The 24,639-nt window shown below is 26.6% G+C and overlaps 2 protein-coding genes across 3 annotated transcripts; both read right to left on the bottom strand.

Moving 5' to 3' along the window:
* Nucleotides 1-1,127: 1,127 nt before the first annotated feature.
* LOC145966106 (aminopeptidase N-like) lies at nt 1,128-8,384 on the bottom strand. 2 transcript variants are annotated; one of them, XM_083089904.1, is made up of 12 exons: nt 8,254-8,384; nt 7,515-8,038; nt 6,447-6,899; nt 5,462-5,645; nt 4,980-5,136; nt 4,693-4,774; nt 3,831-4,210; nt 3,083-3,357; nt 2,779-2,969; nt 2,290-2,589; nt 2,118-2,208; nt 1,128-1,849 (listed from the first exon to the last, which is right to left on the bottom strand). In XM_083089904.1, exons 2-12 carry the CDS (start codon nt 8,015-8,017, stop codon nt 1,712-1,714), a joined length of 2,754 nt encoding a protein of 917 aa, XP_082946030.1. In that variant the 5' UTR covers nt 8,018-8,038; nt 8,254-8,384; the 3' UTR covers nt 1,128-1,711. The 2 variants fall into 2 exon arrangements, with proteins under 2 accessions (XP_082946030.1, XP_082946031.1); XM_083089905.1 differs by having other exon boundaries at nt 7,515-7,803; nt 8,254-8,379.
* A 12,786-nt stretch (nt 8,385-21,170) lies between these two features.
* On the bottom strand, nt 21,171-24,069 carry LOC145966115 (uncharacterized). Its single transcript, XM_083089921.1, has 7 exons — nt 23,908-24,069; nt 23,121-23,386; nt 22,700-22,858; nt 21,979-22,240; nt 21,571-21,639; nt 21,397-21,486; nt 21,171-21,278 (listed from the first exon to the last, which is right to left on the bottom strand). Exons 1-7 carry the CDS (start codon nt 24,016-24,018, stop codon nt 21,171-21,173), a joined length of 1,065 nt encoding a protein of 354 aa, XP_082946047.1. The 5' UTR covers nt 24,019-24,069.
* Between the last annotated feature and the right edge of the window lie 570 nt (nt 24,070-24,639).

Raw genomic sequence — 24,639 nt, forward strand, 5'->3', positions numbered from 1 at the left:
AGGCGCTAGAACGTAATCTGCTTTACCAACGATCGCACATCGATTATTGACAGTTGGTACCGACGAGGTATTGTTTAAGGATAATCCTATATCTGAATAATTTGAAAAATCCGTTGTACACTAACAATCTTTCAGAAAATATAGTTAAAGTAAAATAAGTACAGTTAAAAATAGAAATGCAGAGAAAGAAAATTATTACGTCTCTCTCTCTCTCCCCCCCCTCTCTCACTCTTTCTCTGTATAAAATGTTAAAATAATAATTTAATATAAATAAATAAAATACAATATTAATACAAATTAAATATAAATCACATATAAATATACATAATAATAAGTGAATACAAATATAATACATATAATAATATAAATACAAATATAAATAATTTAATATCAATAATAATTTATTATATAAAAATATTAGTTTTCTCTCTTTCAACATTACTATTTATTTACTTATATGAGATATGTGTGTATGTTCTTTTCTTCCTCTCATCATTTTTTATTTATTTATTTAACCCCTCTAAGAGTCAGTTTTTTGAAGTGCAAAACTAAAAATTATATTCTAGAATCTGACTTTGGAAAAGCGCAGTAAAACAGTCAAATCAAGGTTCAAGTAATTAATGAAAGGCTTCGTATATATTAGTTGTTTAATAAATATAAAAGGCTATATAAGATTTACAAGGTTGAAAGCTAAAAATAAATTAAGACCACATATCCGTGAATTAATAATTTTATGATTTATTAAGAGATCAACAAAAGTATATTTATAGAATTCTGTACATTAACTTGCACGTGGAACAAAAGATACCGATTAATATTATCTTACTCATTCATGTAAATTAATTTTTTATTTCCCATATAAAATTCTAATAGCATTATTGTTGTGTTCGTTAGCAAAATGATATAGCATGTGTTACGTCGAATTACGTAAAAAATGTCTATTTCTTGTTACAGTTGAATATATCGTTTGGACAATTTATGTATATATTATAATTCAAGTTATTATAATTTTATTATATGCAATCAGATCTATATTGTATGTAATATAAGACATAATTATCTGAATAAAAGACAAAAAGAGTAAAATTATGAAGAATAAGATTAGAGAGATATTAATATAAGGAATATAAAATAATATCTTATAATTTATTCTCAATTAAAAAAACGAGAAAGTTTCTGATAAGCTTTAAAATTAATATCACAAATAAATAAATATATACAGGGTGATTCTGAACAAACGTTTGTCTTTAAAATATCAAATTTTTGAATGAATTCTAAGACGATTTTTCCTCTTGCAAAATTTTGCCCGGAGCTTAGTTTTTAAACTGTAAAGGAAAATAGTTAATTAATTACGGAATGAGTACGAGAGATAGGCAGGTAGGGACGCGATATAGGCGATTACGTGCCCCACGCGGGGCGCTCGCCGCGATCAGCTGATTGCTATACGTGATGAGTGTAGCAATCAGTGTGTGTGTGTGTGTGTGCATGCACATTCTCTCTCTCTCTCACACACACACCGTCCCTATCTCCGTTCTGTAATTAATTAACTATTTTCCTTTATAGTTTAAAAACTAAGCTCCGGGCAAAATTTTGCAAGAGGAAAAGTCGTCTTAGAATTCATTCAAGAATTTGATATTTTAAAGACAAACGTTTGTTCAGAATTACCCTGTATGTATCCGTTTTGCAATTGTTATAGTTAATTATAATTATTTTACAATTTTAATTTCTCTTTTATATTAGGTGGTTGAAATGAGGCAAATGTGTCCAAAAGTTCCTTGCGTTTTATTATCTTATCTTGAACATCTTTGAATACTTCCTCTTCAAATTTATTTCTCATAAATTCGCTTATCTGAAAATAAAACATAGAAAAATATATAATTATTGCTATTGTTTGAAATAAATTCTCGCCTTTTGTTTATATCATTTCATTAAATCTTTGAAAACATTAATTGTATATATTTAACAAAACTAAAAATATTTTCTTCATTTAAATTATGAAATTTTAATAACAATAGCATTCGAAGAAATTTAAAATCTATATTTTTCGATAAAAATAGAGATAAATAAATTTAAATATAAGTAAATAAAAATGTAAAATTTAAAATAATAAAATTTACCTTGACAAGTTTTTCTTTAGAATACACATTGTCAATTATATTATTTAATAACATTATTAAATTAATATTGAATTTATTTACACTGTAATTTCTGCAAAAAATTAAAAGATTTATAATGAATAAATACAAAAACCGATATGTGTTTGCAATTAATAAAATACAATTAAAATACCTTCCAATTATTTTTGTTAAATTTGTTAATATATAGTCGATTACTACATTATTATTAACGTGTTTCTTGATAATAGCAAAATAAATTACACAGTAATCAAAATGTGATATTACTGAATTTCTTGATATACATATGTCCAAGAAATTAGTTATAATATCAGGATTTTCAGAGCAAATCAAATACATCAAAGTCTTTTTGTCTGATTTATTTACATATATATCGAATAACTTGTTCCAAGTAGAAGCGTTTGCTTCCATCAAGCCATTACAATATGTCCATTCTTTTAAATTTGGCGAAATTCTATAACATATAATAAAAAAATCAACGTGTGTGTATAATTACGCATACACATACACATACACACACATATATATATGAGTGTAAATATGAGTCTAAAATTCTAATAATTTATTAAGTATTTTATGTTATATGTATATTCCTATTAATTTATTAGGACTAATTAGAATTTATTGAATAGAATAAAATTACTTATATGTTTTAGGATCTGCTAAAAATTCATTCAGTTTAACAGTGGCCATTCTCTTGCATTCGGAATGACCCAAAGTACATGCCCATTTTAAAGCTTCGATTCTTATAAGTTTCGTAAGATCATCCTCGCCAGGATCTTCTTCGTATCCTACATTCTTAATAAGTCCATCCAAAATTTTGATTATATATGACTAAAAAAATCATAAAATAATATTAATTTTATATCGGTTTATAGTTGATATGAACATTTGTGTCATCTTAAGTGTATAATTATATTAATTTTAAGTAATCATATACTACTTACTTTGAGAAGTTCATTTTCTGGAACTTTATAAATATCTTCTGTAAGTTTTAATACTTCTAACATAGAATACCATGGTATAAAATCTGTTTCCTGTGATAGATAGCTAATAATATTTAGAAACATCATGATATCATGTTTGTTTAACATCATAAAATGATAGGCATCATCGATAATTTGAGCACGATTGAGAACGTGGATTTTCGTATAATTGCCAGATTTGAGATAATCCACAATTTTCTGCCAATTTGAAGAATCGTAATTAACACGATAGTATCCTATTGTAAAATTAAATAATATTAGAAATTACATTACGCTAAAATTTATTAAATAATTTATTAAAAAGTTAATTTAATTTAATTTATATTTTTTAATAAATTAAATTTATATGTATATATATATATATATATATATATATATATATATAAGTGTATAATATAAATTTATCTAATATATACATATATATGAGATACTTTTCTCTTATTTTAGTATTTCTTACATTTATATATACGTGTCGAAAATTTATATTATACACTTATAAACAAAAATATTATAAAGAGTATATAGAAAATAAATAGAAATAAAAAATATATAAAAATGCTGATTGATAAATTATTAATTATAAAATTAATAAAATGAATTATTGGTCTTTATAAATAAAAAATACCTGTAAAATTACCTTTAAAATTATCTGTAAAAATACCTTTAAAATTTAAATTAAATTAATATTGAGTATATTAAAGATATTCACCTATTTGTTGTAAATTGACAATAATCCAATCATTTGGATCAATTCCATCAATCGTTATATTTTGATCTTGTGGTTTTAGCCAATGAGTGGGTAAAGTATTAGAAAAATTGGGATTTGTTTGCGTGGCAAAAGTCAAAGGTATCCACCATTTATTATTATTGACGTTTTTACTTTTATTTTTGGGAAGAAAATGTTCTTGCGTTAATATTATCTCATTAGTATCGTTATTTCGGGTCACATGTACTACAGGAAAATCCGATTGTTTTATCCAAGTATCCATTACTTCTTTCAATCTATAAGTATTATACGGGACACCTGATTTATCTAGGACTGCTTGCAAAGCGTTCCATAAATCGTCTGAAGTAGCCGAATTGAACTGACTAAATTGTAAAAAATAGAAGATAGATTTGTTAGGAGAATTATAATGCAATAAAAAAGCCATACAAGTATAAATAAATTATCTTATATTGAAGCTCAAAATGTAATAATGATTCATTTTTTTACTCTGAAAAAGATTAGAATAAAGTTTTGTAAAATTGTTAGAAATTATCTGCAATGCTTGGACTCATACAATTTTTATCATTTTAAAAGTTATCGTATTTAAAATTTTTAATTTTCTGATAATGATTAAATTGTTGCATTGTTTATTGAAAAATGTAAAAGTAGTTCGTTGAAAAATGTAAAAAATTATTCATTTAGAAATGTAAAAAATAGTTTCACTTGTACAGTGTTTTATTGATAGATTTATTATATGAGCAATTTAACGATAAAACATCAGTTTAAACTTTTTATCTTTTAAGTTGAATTGTTATTACACTGAATACTTCAAATGTCTAGATAAAAAGATAAATATATTACGTACTGCGTATGTAAATATTTAATAAGACCATTTCGAAATATCTCGTCGGTAATTATATGTTGTAACATGCGCAGTATAGCGGATGCTGCAATAATAATAAATAAACGTAAAAACTGATATATAATAAAATATATTATCATTCATAAATTTGTGAGCATAGCTAATAAAAGAGATTGATTATTATGATAAAGAGTACATTTTAACATTAAAAATTCATTTCATTGTTTCTTCTTTTACTTTAGATTATCTATGTTCAGAAATTTGAGGATGACTTATTTACTTTATCTTACTTTTGTCGTAACTGGAGTGAAAGTAGAGTGATTCAATTTCTTTGGGTCTATTGACTTCTAACGTAATTGGGTTTATATTCATATTAATATCCACGTGAAGAGTTTTTTGCTGAATATTAACAACAAAGTATTCCATTCTTCGCCAATCCTCGAAAATCTGAAATATAAGTTTTAATTTCAATCAATTAAAATTTGATTAAAATTAAAAAAATTTAATATTATAAATTAATAATGGAGTATTAGTTACTGTGATATATAATAATATTACTGTGATATTAACGTTTTTAAAGAAATCTGTTTTAAATTCTTAAGTAATCATAATCTAAAAAAGCGATCTTATAATCTTATTAGCAATACATTATTTTTTTCATATAGAAAGTTATGAATGATTCAATTGTATTATATTATATTTAAATTTAATAGAAATATTTTTTCGAAAATGCTCATCTATATGCAAACAAAACTTGCAATAATGAACCTACCTGATTGAGAATATATATTTCGAAGAATGTCGCAAATCCCTCACTTAACCATACATGAGACCACCATAATGGAGTGACTATATTACTAAACCATTGATGTGCCATTCCATGTACTGTTGTCACCGCTACATCTCGTTTAGTAGATATTGTATTGAAACTTTCATCGTATGCAAGACTTGTTTCACTAAAAATTATTATATAAATGCAGTTATGTTCATTTTAATATATACTTTATAATTATGTAATGTAATATAAAACATTTTACTTTAAATAATTATATATAAATGTGGAAATTTATATATATAATTATATAAAGTAAAGAATTTTTGTGTTTTAAAAGTGTATATATATATATAATTTATATTTTAAAATTATATCCTTTTCAACTTTTGTATAGTCCAAAATGTAATTCAATTATATTTTTAGTTTTTCTTTAGTGTGTGTGTGTGTGTGTGTGTGTGTGTGTGTGTGTGTGTGTGTGGTGTGTGTGTGTGTGTATGTGTGTGCGCGCGCGCGCGCGCGCGCACGCACGCGTGCATGCATATACTCTACATTTTATAAAATTATTCAATAGAAAAAAATTTAATTTTGAGTACAATCTTAAATTACTTAAATAAAATTTTTAAAAAATTTTTAAGGCTACTCTTTTTACAAAATAATTTTTATTTAAAAAAAAACATGAAATAAAAATTATAATTTCCAATAAAATAAGTAATCTATTCTCTTGCAAAAAAATAGTTATAATATTCAATATTAAGCAGAATTAATTAAGCAGAATTAATAATTTGACAAAAGTTGAAAAAAATTTTCAATTTATGTGACACAAGATACCCAGCAAACATGATGACATCTAAAGACATCTTAATAACGTTTTAATAACGTATAATACGTCATTAATTCGTCATTAAGACATTTTTAGATGTCATCATATTTGCTAGGTATCTAATGCGCGTCATTGATATTTTTTTTAAATTGTATATATTACCCTAAAATAATAAGTCCCCAATTTTCCATGGTACTATGTATGAATTGCGGGAGTGCTACGAGATCCATTTTTGGAATCTTATAGGTGCTGTTGGTATATTCTGTCAATAGCCTTCTAGATTTTTGAACAACTTCTTGTGCAAATTTTGTGTGTGGTATCAATTTCGATCTACACCATATATTAAGAGTATCATCAATAGGCACGCGAGTGTAATCGGCTACTACAAACGCTACGAGATAGGTAGATATGATGGGAGTCGTATCAAAGTGCGTCCATATCATGCCGTCTTTGTTACCATCGTCCGATTGTTCCCGTATTGGCATATTTGATAAAGCCGTGTAATTTCGAGGATGTTTTATGTAGATATCGAAAGTAGCTTTTAATGCCGGCTCGTCCCAACATGGGAACGTTCGTCGCGCATAAATCGGCTTGAAATGCGTTGCGACCAACCACCTACCACATTTCAATGATATGCTTTTGATTATGATGAATTTTCTATTACCATGAATGAGTGAAGTGTTTAAATACGCGTAAATGTGATTCATGATTCACGTCAATAGTACATAAAATTCTTGTAGAGATTAGACGTTACATATTAATATATATTAAGGCTATTGAATAAAGTAGTGAAATTTATCAAATCGCATACGCGTGTACTTCTTCAAAAATCTATTAATCTTATTTTGCTACATTTTATTAAACATAATTATGCAACATACAACCGTCTCAAAAATTTTCTTAAAACAATTTACAATTAAAAAAAAATTTTAAGGTGAAATTTTACTCCGAAATTTTACGAAAAATATAAAATATGAAAAAATTTTTTTATTATTACAGGAATGCATAATATTATGTAGATAAGTATTTCAAATATTGTATACATATACGCAATTATCATATTACGATATTAAGCCATTTCACATTAAGTCTTATATTTTATATGATGCATATTACAACGATATATGATGATGATAAAAGTAGCAAATAAATAATAATAATAATAAGCAATCTTAAAAAAACATTACATATGATATTAGAAAGAAGTTTCAAGTATTAATATTTACTTACATATTATTTCCTTCCTCATTGATATAAGATAATATGAAAAAGCCTTTCAAGTCGTTACGTAGAATACCAACATATTGCATTTTCAAAATATAATTTCCAGGTGATAGTTTCTTATTAAAATTAAGAACTAAGATTTGTGTTATAGTATCATAATTATACGTTGCCGGTGTATAGACAGTACCGTTGTCATCAAACAACACTGTCACTGCTTTATCTATTATCAATTCGAATACGTGTAAACTCAAATTTTGCGTTGTATGACGAATTATGATGTCAACACTAGATTCTCCTTCAAAGTTAAAATTATTTGCCTCAATATATGGTATTAGCTTAATATTATAATGTACTGGAACTACATTGTCTGGTAAACGATAATTAATCGCCGAATCATTGTTTGAATCTTCGTCAACAGAAACCGAATCAATGCTTGAACCGTTAATATGAAGAATTGCTGTAGCAATAAATATTAGCCTAAGATTTATTAATAATTTCAAAATAGCCATGTCAAGTCTCCTTTCAAATATCTGCACAAATATTTTTAGAAGAAGAATAATATAATACAAACTGTAATTTTGCTTTTATATTTTATATGAGTTAGAGATCTTAGAATATTATAACGATGATGAATGCAAAAGTAGGAAAGAGATAATAATAAAATAATAAAATAGATAATAATAATAAATAATAAATAAAGAAGCAATATATATTAGAAAGAACTTTCAAATTTTAATCTACTTACATAACCGATTTGCTATTTTACTTGCGAGATGAAATTCAGACTGCGAACTCTTTTATTATTTGGTGTTCTCTGATCTGGATAGTTCAAGATATCATCCGTTACTGTTGACGATCTCGAGGAAATTGAAGCCGTTTGCTGTTTGAAGTCATGGGGAAGGTCTATTATTTTTGATCTCAACAAAGTTATATGTCATCGTTAAGTATATTTATGTTGTTGTTTTCGCTTCGTTTTCAACTTTGTAGTTTAAAATGGGATCAAAGAAATAATCAAAAAATAATTGAAATATTAATATATTTCAATATTATATGAGGCATGTAATGCGTTCTCTTGAAAATTGATTCGATATGTACATATTGAATAAATGCTTATATCCGCTCGAGCGTAATGCATGCACATCTACATGTGGCAAACCTCGTGGGACCGGTGTTAGATATATGTTTTTTGAAATTTTGAACAATAAAACAAAACAAATTTTCTTGATCTTATAGTAAATGTACAAATCTCAATTTAATTTTAATATTTCTCTTTCTTCCTTGGAGAGAAACGTAGGCGACGAAAAAAAAAGAGCTTGTCTTTCAGCAAACGAAAGAATAAATTGAAATTAATTTTATGTTAAAAAATTAATTAAAAATTCGCAAGTAAAAGCAAGTAAGGCATTCGTGTTTAATGCATGTATTGTAACGATCAAATATAAAATATTGAAATATATTAATAATTTAAAGAAAAAGGAAGATTTTTTTTCTCTTCCTTGCGCTCCAATTAGGTACCATGCCTTACTGGCTTTTACTTGTTAATTTTTAATTAATTTTTTAATTATTATTATTTAAGCCAATTTTTTGTTTAATTTTTTAATTTTATGTGAAACTGAGACGCATAATCATCTGACTTTTATTGCTCGCAAAAAATTCAAATTTGTGTTTTCACATACAAAGCCTTATTAATCTGTTGATTGCTAACAATTAGAGAGTTTTTGCAATAGCGTTTTTCAAATACGAACGCTAAAGTCACGTTATTGGGTCGAAAGAAATTGCGCATGCACATCGTTCACCGTAATCTAGATAAGGTGTGACGTTATTTCTGAATGAAAAAGGCTCATGATTAATATCAGCATTATGGCCACCACAATAAAATCTGAACGAATCATGAGTGGAGATGATCTCTTAAGAGAAATTATATCTCAGAATCCGTACGAAGGCAAGGAAAAATGGAGAACCGTTGCAGACCGTATAAAAGTAAAAAAAAGTAAAAAAATACTCTAATGCATAGAAAGACTGAATAGAAATATTAGATTCAATATATTTTATATTGAATCGAAATATTAATGCACATACTATTATTATATTATCAATGTACATGTACATATGTATAATGAAATAGTTGATCGATATCGTTGATATTAACACCAATGATAAACACTTTTTAGCTTAAGATAACTATCAGTTAATATTTGACTTGTCAGTAAAAATGTGATAAATGAGATAAATGAAATACAAGCATTAACATTTTTTAATGAATAGGAAATGATATGGAAAATTTGATGTCTTCATAATCAGTTATTCATTACTTATTAATTATTTATTAATAGGATTTATTTTTTTAAATAAAATTCATAAACCAATGCTTTTTATATTATATGAATAATTAATAAAAATGTTATTAACAAATGTTAAAAAAATTATTTAAGACAAATATATACATAAGTATCAAATAATATAAAATACCAAATTAACAAAATAAATCAATAAATGTGCATATTAATGTGATAATGTTAAGGTCTATATATAATTACTAATAATCGTTAACCAACTTTCTAATAATTAAAACATAAATATCAAGCTGGGATATTACATATATAGAGTTCTTCAGAATTATATTTTTTTTCATTTAATACATGTCGCATTATTTTCCATGTTATTCGCCAATTAAAATTCGTAATAAAGGAGAAGTTTCCATTTGTACCATAAAAATTAAAATACCAACAATTCCTATGACGAACTGAAAATCATCAAAATACCAAATATAATTATCATCATTTTATATTTTTTTATATAAGTCAAACTGAAACTTTTTTAACTTGTATTATGCTTATATAGATATGAATATTAAAAACTAACCTTATAAATAAATTTGTAGCCAAAATAAAAGAAGCCCATTCCGTTGAACTTTAATGGTCGAAGTGATATTTGCAAAATAAATTGACAAATCTGCACATGTAACACATTAACGTTAGCAAAAGTATTCTTAATAAAAAGATTATTTAAAAACGGAAGATTTTATACTAGAATATTTATCTTACATCTTTGCGTATCCGGTCAAAATAACGAAAGTATGTCAATTTATGAATCATGTCCTTGGTTTTCTCTGCCTGAAATAATATAAAGTTAATTTTATGATCGTGATAATTGTATCTTTATTCATATTAATTATGTGAGTTTTGAAAATTGTACATTTTTGAATAAATTTACAATTGTTATAAAAACAATTTCTAGGTTTAAAAAAATTGAAAAAATATTTATTTTTCTTTTTATGCTTTTAATTTAAGTACTTTACTAAAATAGTTTTAATATCTATCATAAGAAGATCGAATATTATATCAGGTTAATTATGATAAAAATATTTTCTTTTTACAATTCATCTAAAAATTACTTAGAAGCTTACCTTGGTGCCAACGCTTTCGCAAATATAATTCAATATTATTAATTTTGTTAAATATATGCTGCACCATAAGTTAGCATGAATTAATATTATTAGTTTATTTTCTTCGCTATAAATTTCTGCTTTGGAATATAATATCGCATGATATTGAAAATAAAATATCCAAGTTAAAAAAACGAAATAGCAAGTCATCTGCATGGTTAATTGCATTCCAAAAAGAGCATTTATATTGCGAGCTATTCGGCAAAGCTCCAAATAAAGATGCCTAGAAACACATTATATAATAATAAGTAAATATATTTATATTTATTATATATATTAAAATACATACACATACACACACTGAAATATATAATCACTGATCTATTTCTATTAAGGTCTACATACGTGTAAAATTTCATTTTTATTTAAATTGAAAAGTATGATCAAAGATACTTAATATTATACGATTACAACTTATATCAAAATAAATTTTTTGTCATAAAACAAATCAAAATTAATATTTATAGTTACATTATGTAAATTTGTAACTTTACAATTATATAAATTTATAAAATTACAAATTGTTTGATAGATAGATACAAATTGTTAATGTAGAAATATTATGTGAATAAAATTGCAATAAGATGGAATATATTTATACATTTTGAGATTAATAAATAATCTTTTTGTGTTAAAATAAGTCTCTTAATTTTGACGATTTTTTATCTTAAGATATATATGAATTTACACACACACACACACACACACACACACACACACACACACACACACACACACACACACACATGGTCACATATATATATATATATATATATAAATTTACATTGCAATCCACAATACATGTTCATGATTTTCAGTATTTTGGATATAGTAACGAGACTTTTTCCAAGTGCATCTTAATCTATACTCTTTAATCTTTGATAATTGTTCAATATAGTCATTGATTTTATCCAATCTAGTACCGATAATCCTGTAATTAGAAAAGGAGGGAAAAAGGTGCTAAAATAAAACGCATATTGAATTGTTTAATTTCACTTAGGATTTCATATTAGAGAAATAATGGTGCGTCATTAGCTTCTAGATTAGCCTATCAGATTAAAGAATTGTGTGTTTTGTAAAAAATAAATACTTGTTATATTTCTTTAAATAAGTACTGATTTTACAAAAATTTATATGGCATATAAATATAAAATAATTTAATATATTTTTAATATATTTAATATTTATTGTATATATATATATATATATATATATATATTTAACATATATATATATATATATATATATATATATATTTATATATATATATATATATATTTAATATATATATATATATATATATATATATATATATATATATATTACAATATATATATATTTAATATTACATTTTTATAATTTAAAGATTTAAAAATTTATTGGGCTAAATTATATATTCAGTTTTGCCGATCATATTCATATAATTAAACCCAGATATCACAAACCTTAAAAGAAATATAAATATTATATCCACGATGGTATTGAGGTGGAAAGGATACTGTAGAATAAAGGGTATAAGTATAGCCCTTATTTCCTGAAACTTTTTGAAATTCAAATAAGCACCAAGTGCCCATGTTATACAAATCATCATAAACCACACAATTAATATCCATTTTATTGAGTTTTGCATTTTACAATATTCCTTGCGTGTTCCAAGTTGTTCCAACGTAAAATCTACGAGACTGAGATTTTTTATACACATATAATATTTCTAAAAATAACAACATATAGGAAAATGTATATTATAAATCTATCTATATATTACATCTTTTTTAAATATATATATATATATATATATATATATATATATATATATATCGATATATTTGACAACAAAATTAATGATAATAATAATAAAAGTAATAATAATAAAAAATAGTAATCATTTTTAAAAATCTCTATTGGACAGAGTATGAGATATGAAGTGCTGGTAAACATATTGAACTTCGACAGACAATAAAAGATAATATAGAATATTAAATGAATTAAATAATTGATACATAAATAATACAATGGTATCGATTAAATAGTGCAAAAAGGTAGAGTGAATTGTGCACATGTGATGCTATATACATATAAAAAATAGAACTAAAACAAGAGTAATAATATTTATAATAGTATATAGTGCGGTAAAAATGATTTCCTAACAATCTCATTAAACGTTTTACTAATTTATGTACATAATACAAAAATATATATAGAACATAATTTATTAACTAAAATTTGTAAACTATAAATATAATATTTTGATTTTTCTGATAATTAAAAGTAAAATTCCTTTTAGAAACAAAAATAAAATTTATTTTATACATATAAATAAAAAAATAGATTATTTAATTTATATTTAAAAGACCCCGCACATTTTATACAAAAAAAGTGAAGGTCAAATTAGCTGAAATTGAAATATGTTGTAGTGGTGCTGATCAAAAGTTTTCTGAGGCAAAAAGTCCAAAAATCAAAAGTATAAGAATGAAAATTATATGAGAATGAAAAGTATAAGAGATACGATGATTTGAAGTTGATGGTATTGAAGTTTAAAAAATGTCTGTTTTTGAATACATAGATTAAATTAATATATAAATATTTGAAAAAAGAATATTTATATATAATGTGTGTCACAATATTTAATGATTCTAAACTCTTTTTGTCATGCGTGTCTGTTATGCAGAGATCAGGTACAGCGTCCGCGCCAGCGTCTCAAGCAAACGTCAAAATGACGTGTGCTTGCTATCTGGATAACAGAAAGGATTTGGAATCATTAAATATTGTAGAAGTGACACACATTATATATAAATATTTTTTTTCAAACATTTATATATTAATTTAATCTATATTCAAAATATATATATTCAAAAACAGATGTTTTTTAAACTTCAATAATCCACTTCAAATCATCATATCTTTTATACTTTTGATTTTTGGACTTTTTGCCTCAGGAAACTTTTGATCAGCACTACCTAAACTGCAACATATTTCAATTTCAGCCGATTTGACCGAAGCCACTTTTTTCATATAAAATGTGCGGGGTCCTTTGATTTTAACTAAATAACTATGAATAAAAATAGTTTATAATTTGATTATATTCCGCTATTTGTTCCTCTATAGATATCACACCAAAGTTATAATAAAATATTTATGAAGAAAAATATACCTTATGTTCGCGAATGATGATGATTACAGATATTATGGTCACAAATAAATTTAGCATTACTGTCAAAATGACCAAAATGCCACCAAATATCTTACGTAGTGTGTAGTGAGTCACAATATAACAAAAGATATAAGCATAAACACTCCACACAGTTAATATATAGAAGATGCTGAAGCAAAATCTTGTATAACACAAGTTATTCTTAAAAATTCCAAAACCAAGAAAAAGAGCGACTAAGTGAAAAGAATTTAAAGCCGTTTCTATAGTGTCGACCATAATTGTAAACTTTTGCAACTCCGTATGTTAACTTATTGGATGCTGAGTTGAAAGTCATATAACGTACTAACATTTATTATTATAATATGATAAGATGAGACTTGATTAGATCTTTGCATTAGCATAATTAAAATATTAAACAAACACATCGTTGAAATAATCGATATTCACATAATGTGTCAGCAATTATTTTCAATTTCTTTCTCCGATAAGCTATCTGTTGTGTATACAAAATGTATCTATATTATACATTCGTGTAATATGTTATCACTAATATATTGTAATTTTTGAGCATTGCAATTGCACAAAAAAATTAAATTTATTAGCAATTTTAAATAATATTATCAATATTTATCAATATTTTAAACTTTATTTTTTATCTTATGTTTTTACAAAGTTCTTAGTTATAATTAACAAAACATATATTCATATAATTTTGTATACAATACATGTTATATTGAATAATTCGTATAATATATTGTTACGTCCAGACCCTGGAATGGATGGGCCGTATGGAAGGACGCAACTTACTTACCCCGTGACACACTTTATTCGGGCGTGTGTATGGATCGGGTCGAACGAATGTGAAGGGCCTGACACAGGTCAGCGACCGAAGGTCTCTTTAACGCTGTGTTTTTAAGCCTATTCGTTCGGTGGTCCCTTTTCGGTAAAGGAATTTAATCCTTGTTACGCGGGATGGGACCTAGTGCGATCTCAGGATTTAGGGAAGAGAACGGGTTAAATAATTAAATTATACATTAAATTAAAAATACATATATTATAAAAAAAATAAAGAAAGAAAAATACATCTTAGCAGTGTAGCTATGCGTGAGTGGGTATCTGTGTGTGTGTGTATATACAGGGTGGCCCATTTTAATCCATCCAGTCGAATATCTCGAAAACCAAGCCAGGGAGAGAAAAATGTTTCAGACAAAAGTTGTTTGGTTTCGAGGGGGCCATAAGATGATATCATTGGTTTGACCTTGAAGAGTCATTTGAAGGTCATGTGAAGGTCACCTCAATTTTTTTAAATGGCACCCCCTATTTTTTATTACATATTCTTATAGCTGACCTCGAGAGCTTTCCAAAACACTATAATTAAATACCTTTTCGTTAAGTACTTTTTGAGTTATGAGGCTTGAAATAATTTCTTAATTTTACATAAACCGCAAAATATCTTGTAAAATATTCATTTTTCGATTATCTTACCTTAATACTTTTATGTACAAAATAATGAAAGGAATCAATTGGTGTAAAGAAAACACATAGTTGTTTTGAAGAAAAAATATGTAATTTGCAATTAACAATTCCATATTTTTTCTTAAAAACAACTATGTGTTTTCTTTACACCAATTGATTCCTCTCATTATTTTGTACATAAAAGTATTAAGGTAAGATAATCGAAAAATGAATATTTTACAAAATATTTTACGGTTTATGTAAAATTAAGAAATGATTTCAAGCCTCATAACTCAAAAAGTACTTAACGAAAAGGTACTTCATTATAGTGTTTTGGAAAGCTCTCGAGATAAGCTACAAGAAAGTGCAAAAATATATAGGGTGTTCCATTTAAAAAAATTGAAGTGACCTTCACGTGACCTTCAAATGACTCTTCAAGGTCAAACCAATGATACCATCTTATGGCCCCCTCGAAACCAAACAACTTTTGTCTGAAACATTTTTCTCTCCCGGGCTTGGTTTTCGAGATATTCGACTGGATGGATTAAAATGGGCCACCCTGTATATATATATTCTCGCGGGTGTTACAATTGTTCGGAGGTCATCAGTCAGAATATACAGGGAGAAATTTACGTTAAGAATTAGGTTCTGACTATATATATATATAATTAATATAAAATAAAAAATAAAACAAAAATAAAAAATGAATGTGTAAAACTATGAATAACGCTTACTCATTAAAGGAAGTATAGAATTCGTCGCTTGCCCATATGTGTTATAATTAGAATTAAAATTTTTTTAATTCGCTGAAACACAGGTTTAAATTAAAATATAATAATAAAATTAAGATAAGAGATTCGCCAAGTCTAAGTTCGAAAATTATTCATCTATTTCAACGGTTTCTCCCAAAGTAGTGATAATACAAAGGAAAATAATATAAAGAGAGAAAAAAAAATAATAATGATGATATAAAGATGGGAAATTAAAAGAAAATGAAAGGGAGTAAAGAAAAAAAAAGAAATGAAGAGTTAAATATATATAAAGAAGGGCTGAAACGAGATATAAAGATAGAAAACAATACAAATTCTCGGTAAAAAAAAAATCAGAAAAGGCAACTAAAAGGAAATAAGAATTAAGGAGTAATCGCGAACCTCCTTGCGGAGATTCCAGGCGAACGGGGAATCGTTCGCGAACCACCTTGTGGAGATTCCAGGCGAACGGGGAATCGTTCGCGAATCACCTTGCGGAGATTCCAGGCGAACGGGGAATCGTTCGCGAATCACCTTGCGGAGATTCCAGGCGAACGGGAAATCGTTCGCGAACCACCTTGCGGAGATTCCAGGCGAACGGGAAATCGTTCGCGAACCACCTTGCGGAGATTCCAGGCGAACGGGGAATCGTTCGCGAACCATCTTGCGGAGATTCCAGGCGAACGGGGAATCGTTCGCGAACTACCTTGCGGAGATTCCAGGCGAACGGGAAATCGTTCGCGAATCGCCTTTCGGAGAGTCTAGGCGAACAGGAAATTATTCGCGAATCGCCTTTTGGAGATTCTAGGCGAACTGGGAAATTATTCGCGAACCGTCTTTCGGAGATTCTAAGCGAATTAGGAAGAACAAGGAATGAGACTGGAGGAGAGAGATGAGACAAGGATTGATTGATTGATAGTAATTAGTAAAAATTTAATGGTTATTAAACCGTTTAAAATTATTTGTCAGACATAGATTTTAAATTGTGAGATAGTAAGATATGGGAAAGGGAGAAAATAAAAATTACTCAATTTTATTCACAACTCGTTGGCATCACAAAAATGAGTGCGCTGATAAAATTGCAATGGCTGAGGTCGGAGGTTTATAACATGAAGAGCTGGGTAATGGAAATGTCCATCAGAAAATTCACACGATGCACAATTAAATGTTAACAAAATCATTTTCACTGTGATATAAAACAGATTAATAACTCAATTGCATAACGCAAAAAAAAGGATCCCCGAGGCTATATAATTTCAAAATTGAATGACTGAATCTTGACTGGAACTGTGAACTGAACTGTCAACTGTAGTGCTTATTAGCGCAGCGTCGCGCCTTGCGCTTGCATTTTAAAGTTATTACTCCTCCTCCTTACTGGATGGTGGAAATCTTTTGTAATAATTTCAATACTCCCTTCTTAAGGACAAAGAAGCTGATTTTTGAGAGGAGAGGCGTTTCTTAAGATTTTAATTGGTTAAGCCCTTTGGCTCGAGACTTAGCTCCATCCAGTAGAGAGTGGGAGTAAGTTGATTAGCTTATCGTTTTTGATGATTTAACGATTCGGAGAACGCTTGAGGGTGGCCTGTCGAACGAGCGCACGTGCACTCAATTTCAGGAATATTGCTATGTTTAGATTTTGACATTCTTCCCGAGAACCAGATCTTTATTTTAAAAATTCTTTAGATAGAGAGGCTTCGAACATAAAGCCATACCAATAGATACGGGACAGTTGGAATTTCTTATAACAACTTTTCGCCTTAAAATTCACGATCATTAATTCACGAATTTATTTAGAGTTTCCTTAACGCTATCTCGACTGGCCATTCTCAGTATTAGATTTGTTAGGTTTAAATGGTTATATACGCGGGTTAGGTTGCGTTTTTCTATGCGCTATCATTATTCTGAAGAAGGATCGCTTTGTGTTTCAAATGCAAGCCGATCCTTGATTTTTTTCTTCCACGATATCGTTTCGAAGAAAGAAAAGAATCGTGGAGTCCACTGGACGTAACAATATCATTCATATAATATATTAAATAACACAATTTTATTGCGTTATGAATATTTCTTGTTATGTTACGGAGAGATAAGATGTATATAGCAAGAACCTGTGATCATATGGACAAGCGGCGGGTGATTAATTATGTTTTAAATTGGCAAATAAGAGTCATAGCGCGATAGTTGGAGCGCAAGAAACAGGGCCGTCTTAAGCATTAATACCGCTCGTGTGCCAGCAAATAATTGCCACTCCTCTTTTATTGGATTGGACAAGGCAGGAAAGACTTATTTCTATAGAGTTAATAAACAGCAATTTTATAGAACTTTAAGCATTTATTCCAATAGGTAAATAAAATAAATAATGAAAAAATCATAATAAATCTATGTATTATATATATATATATATATATATATATATATATATATATTGTTGCGTCCGCGGAACGATATTTATCGATCGCGCGCGACACAAGGATCGGCACCCGCGTTCTCGCTCGCGCTCGCGCACTCATAAATGAGAACTCGTATTTGTAACAAGAACACAGGAACTTTAATGAACACAACACAGAATATAATAGATATAACGATAATGATAACACGAGAAAACGAGACGCGTCCGCTCAGCTTGACAGCTGGCACCAGACTCGACTGTCATTCGACAAATCAATATTCTTCTTGACAACGAGATCTTCCTTGCTTTCCAAAGCTGACTCGACCGCTAATTGAACCAGGGACGTAACAATATATATATATATATATATATATATATATATATATATATATATATATACATAGGTATATGACTATTACTACAAAAAAAGCGAGAAAAACAAACATAATCGAACTTATCAATTTAATTATTGAAATCAATATTTACCTTTCTGAATTTTTTAGTAGCAAATTCTTTAATAATGTCTTTTATATTTAAGCTTTCAAATATTTCATTCTCTATACTTAAATTCTTTAAATAGTTAAAGAATTGAGTCTTTCTTGGCACATTGAAGATCTCAGATAACTTTTTATTAGTTTAAGCTTAGAAAAAGATCTTTCTCCTGCAGCTACTATTACAGGTAGGGTCAGTAAAATTCTTAAAGATACTGCTAAATTTGGAAATGTTGTGGTTAATTGATTTTTTAACATAAATTGCAATACACGTCGAAAGCATTAAGTTTATTTTCAAAGAAAACTGAAACATTTTCGATTTCCGTATCAAGTTCTACCAATATCACACTCTTCGAGTGAAGGATTACTCAATTTTATTTGTAGGTCCATGCAAAATTTGCCGCCCCTTATATCCTGCCGCCCGTGTGCAATGCACACTTCGCACACACGGTTGTCACGACCCTGGCAAGAAACAAACAACAGTTTTTTCTTTCTAATTACTCATATATTTCAAAATGAATATTACATTACATGCAATAAAAATGAATGTTTCGGATCATCTTTCGATCCATCTACATGTCACTCTGTAACGCCTTAGTTGGCGCAATTTTTATATATCACTATTTTTGTAGACAAGACAACAGTTAGATGCAATTAGTACATGAACTTGGCGCTCCCTTTTTACCTTTTTTTTAAAAAGGTTTATCAAGACGACAAAATAATAGTTAATAATTAGTATTTAGTTAATTAGTAAAACTAATTATTAACTATTAATTATGAACTATTAACTATTAACAATTAACATTATACATCATTCAATTGCATAAACATATACACATATGTAATTAAGTAATTGATTTATATCGTTAACTATATTATTATATCGATATTAGCGCTAATGATTGATACATAATTTATAGCTTAAGATAGTCGTTAGTTAATATTTGACTTGATAGTAGAATTGTGATGAGAGGTGAACAAGTAACAATATTCTTTAATTAATTGAAAACGATATAGAAAAGTTAATGTTTTCGCATAACCAGTGCATACACAGATTTATTTGTTAAATAAAATTCTTAAAACGGATTTTTCTAATATTACATAATTAATAAAAAAAATGTAGTTTATCAATATTCAAAAAAATTTTCTTCAAAACATATATATAAAAAAACATCAAATAATATAAATTAATAAGATAAATCAATAAATATAACAATGCATAACGAATATAATAATATAATAATGTCAATATAATTATGAACGATAATCATTTACAACTAACACTCTAATAATTAAAATGTTCGGATAAATAAATATATATATATATATATATATATATATATATATATGTATATATATATATATATATATATATATATGTATATATATGTATACAGGGTGTTCCATCTTAACTTTGCCATCGAAGTATCTCGTAAAGTCTAAAAGATACGAATATGTTTCAGATAAAAGTTGTATGGTTTCGAGGGGGACATAAGATGGTGCCATTAGTTTGACCTTGAAGAGTCACCTGAAGGTCACATGAAAGTCACCTCCAACTTTTTAAATAAGACACCCTATATGCTTTTGCATATATTTGTAGCTCATCTCGAGAGCTTTTCAAAATACTATAATTAAGGTAGTTTTCATTAAGTACTTTCCGAGTTATGAGGCTTGAAATCATTTCTTAATTTTACATGAACTATAAAATATCTAGTAAAATATTCATTTTTCGATTTTTTTTTATCTTACCTTAATACTTTTATGTACAAAATAACGAGAGGAATCAATTGGTGTAAAGAAAACACATAGTTGTTTTTAAGAAAAAATATGGAATTGTTAATTGCAAATAACTTTTGTCTGAAGCATTTTTTTCTACAATCAAAATTAAAAAAGTTATTCGGGGTGATAGATTAAAATGGAACACCCTGTATATATATAAAGCTGGGATATTATATATACTACTCTTTAGAATTATATATTTTTTTTATTTACTCGAAACATGTTACATTATTCTCGTAAGAAACTAAACCCCGAGATAAAGGAGAAGTACCCATTCCAACCATAAAAAGCATAATATTAACAATTCCCATGATGAACTGAAAGTAAATATCAAATATCAAATAATATATAATTATTGCTATTTTTTTTTGTACATAAGTTTAACTTCTAAACTACATTTTGCTTGTATAAATATGAATAATATTAAAAACTAACCTTAAAAATAAATTTGTACCCAAAGCAAAACAAACCCATTCCATCGAACTTTAATGGCTGAAGTAATATTTGAAAAATAAACTGGCAAATCTGCATTATAATATTTGTTATTTAAAAATGATTAATAAAAGCTTTTTAAAATCGAAAGATTTTAGGCTAGGAGATTTATCTTACATCTTCGCGCATCTGGTCAAAATAAACAAGGTTTGTCAATTTATGGATTATGTCCACGGTTTTCTTCGCCTGAAATAATATAAAATTAATTTTACGATAAAGTTGGTTTTATTTAAGAATTATATTTTCATTCATAATAATTATATGAATTTCGAGAATTGCAAATTTATTTGAATAAATTATTAATCGTTATAAAGAAAAAAATTCTCAGATTCTTTATTTAAAAAATGAGAAGTATTTATATTCTTATTTTTATTAACTTAAATACTTTACTAAGTTACTGTAAATTTAATATTATTTCTTGGAAAAATTGAATATCAGATCAAATCGGAAAATCGTATACATATATATATATATCATAAAAATAATTTTTTTAATAATCTATCTAAAAATTACATAACAGCTTACCTTGATGCTAACGCTTTCGCAAATATAATTCAATGTTACTAACTTTATTAAATGTACGCTGCAAACTATGGTATTAACTAAAAATATTACTTTTCTTTCTTCATTGTTTTCATGAATTTTAGTGAAGCATAATAATATACGATATAGATAATAAATTATTGCGGTCAAAAAAACAAAATGGAATATCGTCTGTAGGGTCATTTGCGTTCCGAAAAAATCATTTATATTGCGAGCTATTCGGCAAAGTTCCAAATGAAGATGCCTAAAAAATATTATATTCTTAGATAAATATATTAAAAGACATAAAAAAAAATATAATCACTGATCTATTTCTTCTAAGAAGTGCATGCATACAATGTTTATTTATTTAAAATTAAGTACGATCAAAGATGTATAATCCCAGAGATTATTAAATATCTACACATATTTATTACTTACATTGAAATAATTATTTTGTCATAAAGCTCAGTAAAATTATTACATTATTCATACATTATGTAAAAAAATTTAAAAAATTGCAATTATATAAATTTTGAGAAAAAACAGATTTCTTTTAATAGATACACAAAATTAACACAAATTAAATAGAAATTGTGTTAATGAAAGTTTAATACAATAAGATGCAACATATTTAAACATTTTTAGATTAATAAAATTATCTTTTTTGTTCAAATAATTCCTCCAATTTTGCTGATTTTCATTTTAGGATATATCAATTTACATTGAAATCCATAATATATGCTTGCGATTTTTATTGCTTTGGACATAGTAGCGATTAACAGGAGATTTTTTCCAAGTGCATCTCAATCCACATTTTTTTTCTGTCTCTGATAATTGTTCAATACAACCATTGATTTTATCGAATCTAGTACCAATGAATCTGTAATTTGAAGAAATATAGAAACATTCAAGAATGAAATACTTATTGAAATGTTTTATTTATATTTATGTCACAAATTAAGAGCATGTTTCAATTTTTATTAAATTCACACTATATTATTTTATAAAAATAACATCTTTTGTATTTTTACAATAGCATTTCTACACCATTTATATACATTTAAAAATTAATAAAAGTAAATTATTCAAATTTTTCAATAATGCTTACATAATTTCAAAAAAAAGGAACAACTTGTACAAACCTTAAAAAAAATATAATCATTATATCCATCAATAAATTGAGATGGAAAGCATAATCTATAATGCAAGAGGTAACTATGAATCTTATATCTTGATATTTTTTCATGTACCAAAAAGAGTCAGATATCCACAAAATGCAAAGTATCATAAACCATATAATCAATATCCATTTTATCGAATTTCGCATTTTACAATATTCCTTTGGTATTCTAAGCAGTTCCAACGTATCATCTACGAGATCGAGATTTCTCACACACATATAGAATTTCTAAGAATAGCAATAACGAGAAAATATATAATATTATAAATGTGTTTCTTGATATGTGCATAAAATATATATTAATATATTTAGTAACGATATAATATGTGTGTTATGTGTGTATATTGTGTGTGTGTCATAAAAATCTCATTAAATATATATCATATTTATTTATATGAAATATATAAGATATATACAAAACAAAATTTATTAATTAAATATATGTAATTTTGGTTTTTCTGATGATCCAATGAGTGAAAGTAAAATTGTATTTGAGAAACATAAGATATTTTATACACATTATACATTATACACATTATATAAATAAAAAAATAGGTTGTTTAATTCATATTTAATCAAATTAGATTTTATCAAATATAATTTAATTTGATTTTACCAGATAACTAATAACAAGATAACGAATAATAAAAATAATGCTGAATTTAGAGAAACCGTATTTCGTGTTATTTACTTCACTGTAAATATTACAGTAAGTTATAATAAGACATTCACAAAGAAAAAATGTGTACCTCACGTTTGCGAATGGTGATGATTGTAAATATTATCGTCATAAACAAATTTGCCGTTAAGACGAAAACTCTCAAAAAACTTCTTTCTAAAGCGTAAAGTAAACTTATCATATAATAAAAGGCATAGGCATAAACACTCCACGGAATTAATATACAAAAGATGTTCAAACAAAATCTTAAGTAACTCGAGCTATTTCTAAAAATTCCAAAACCAAGGAAACAAAAGATTAAGAAAAAAGGTTTTAAAACCTTTTCTATAGTGTCGACCATGATCGCAAACTGTGACAATTCTGTATGTTAACTATTATATAGATCCTAAGTTGAAGGTGATATAGCATGCTAACGTTACATGTACATTAATGGTATGATTAGACGACATTTGATTATATCGTTGCTTTAACAGCGTTAAAATATTAAACAATAACGTAGATGTAAATTATTAAGATAATCGATACTGCAATTATTATATTTTTAGTTTCTGTATTTTCTCTCTATTTCTCATATCTCCTTACTAGATACAAAATGTATCCGTATAAACACTCATATAACACGTTATTGTAACCCTCAAATGACGCAACTTCATATGAAAAAAAAAACAGAGGAGAAAGAGAAACCAAAATAAAGAACACGTAATAATCATATTGTCGCAATTTTTTAATTTATTAATTGATAGCACATCTGTCTTTATTTTCCGATTATTTTCCGATATTTTCTCAAAATTCATCAAAATAG

Source organism: Camponotus vicinus, unplaced genomic scaffold (assembly GCF_025532165.1).
Source record: "Camponotus vicinus isolate PSW18456_S1 unplaced genomic scaffold, iyCamVici1.0 SCAF_2, whole genome shotgun sequence".
Lineage (NCBI taxonomy): Eukaryota > Metazoa > Arthropoda > Insecta > Hymenoptera > Formicidae > Camponotus > Camponotus vicinus.

Bases quoted from the DNA above. Each gene is read 5' to 3' on its own strand.
- LOC145966115 (XM_083089921.1), bottom strand. From the start codon at position 24,018: ATGATAAGTTTACTTTACGCTTTAGAAAGAAGTTTTTTGAGAGTTTTC. The intron at 21,487-21,570 runs GTAAGATAAATC...ATTATAATGCAG, and splicing joins TTGACCAGATGCGCGAAGAT to ATTTGCCAGTTTATTTTTCA. The intron at 21,279-21,396 runs GTTAGTTTTTAA...ATTTACTTTCAG, and splicing joins GGTACAAATTTATTTTTAAG to TTCATCATGGGAATTGTTAA.
- LOC145966106 (XM_083089904.1), bottom strand. From the start codon at position 8,017: ATGGCTATTTTGAAATTATTAATAAATCTTAGGCTAATATTTATTGCT. The intron at 5,137-5,461 runs GTAGGTTCATTA...CTTATATTTCAG, and splicing joins AAATATATATTCTCAATCAG to ATTTTCGAGGATTGGCGAAG. The intron at 4,211-4,692 runs GTACGTAATATA...TTTACAATTTAG, and splicing joins ATTAAATATTTACATACGCA to TCAGTTCAATTCGGCTACTT.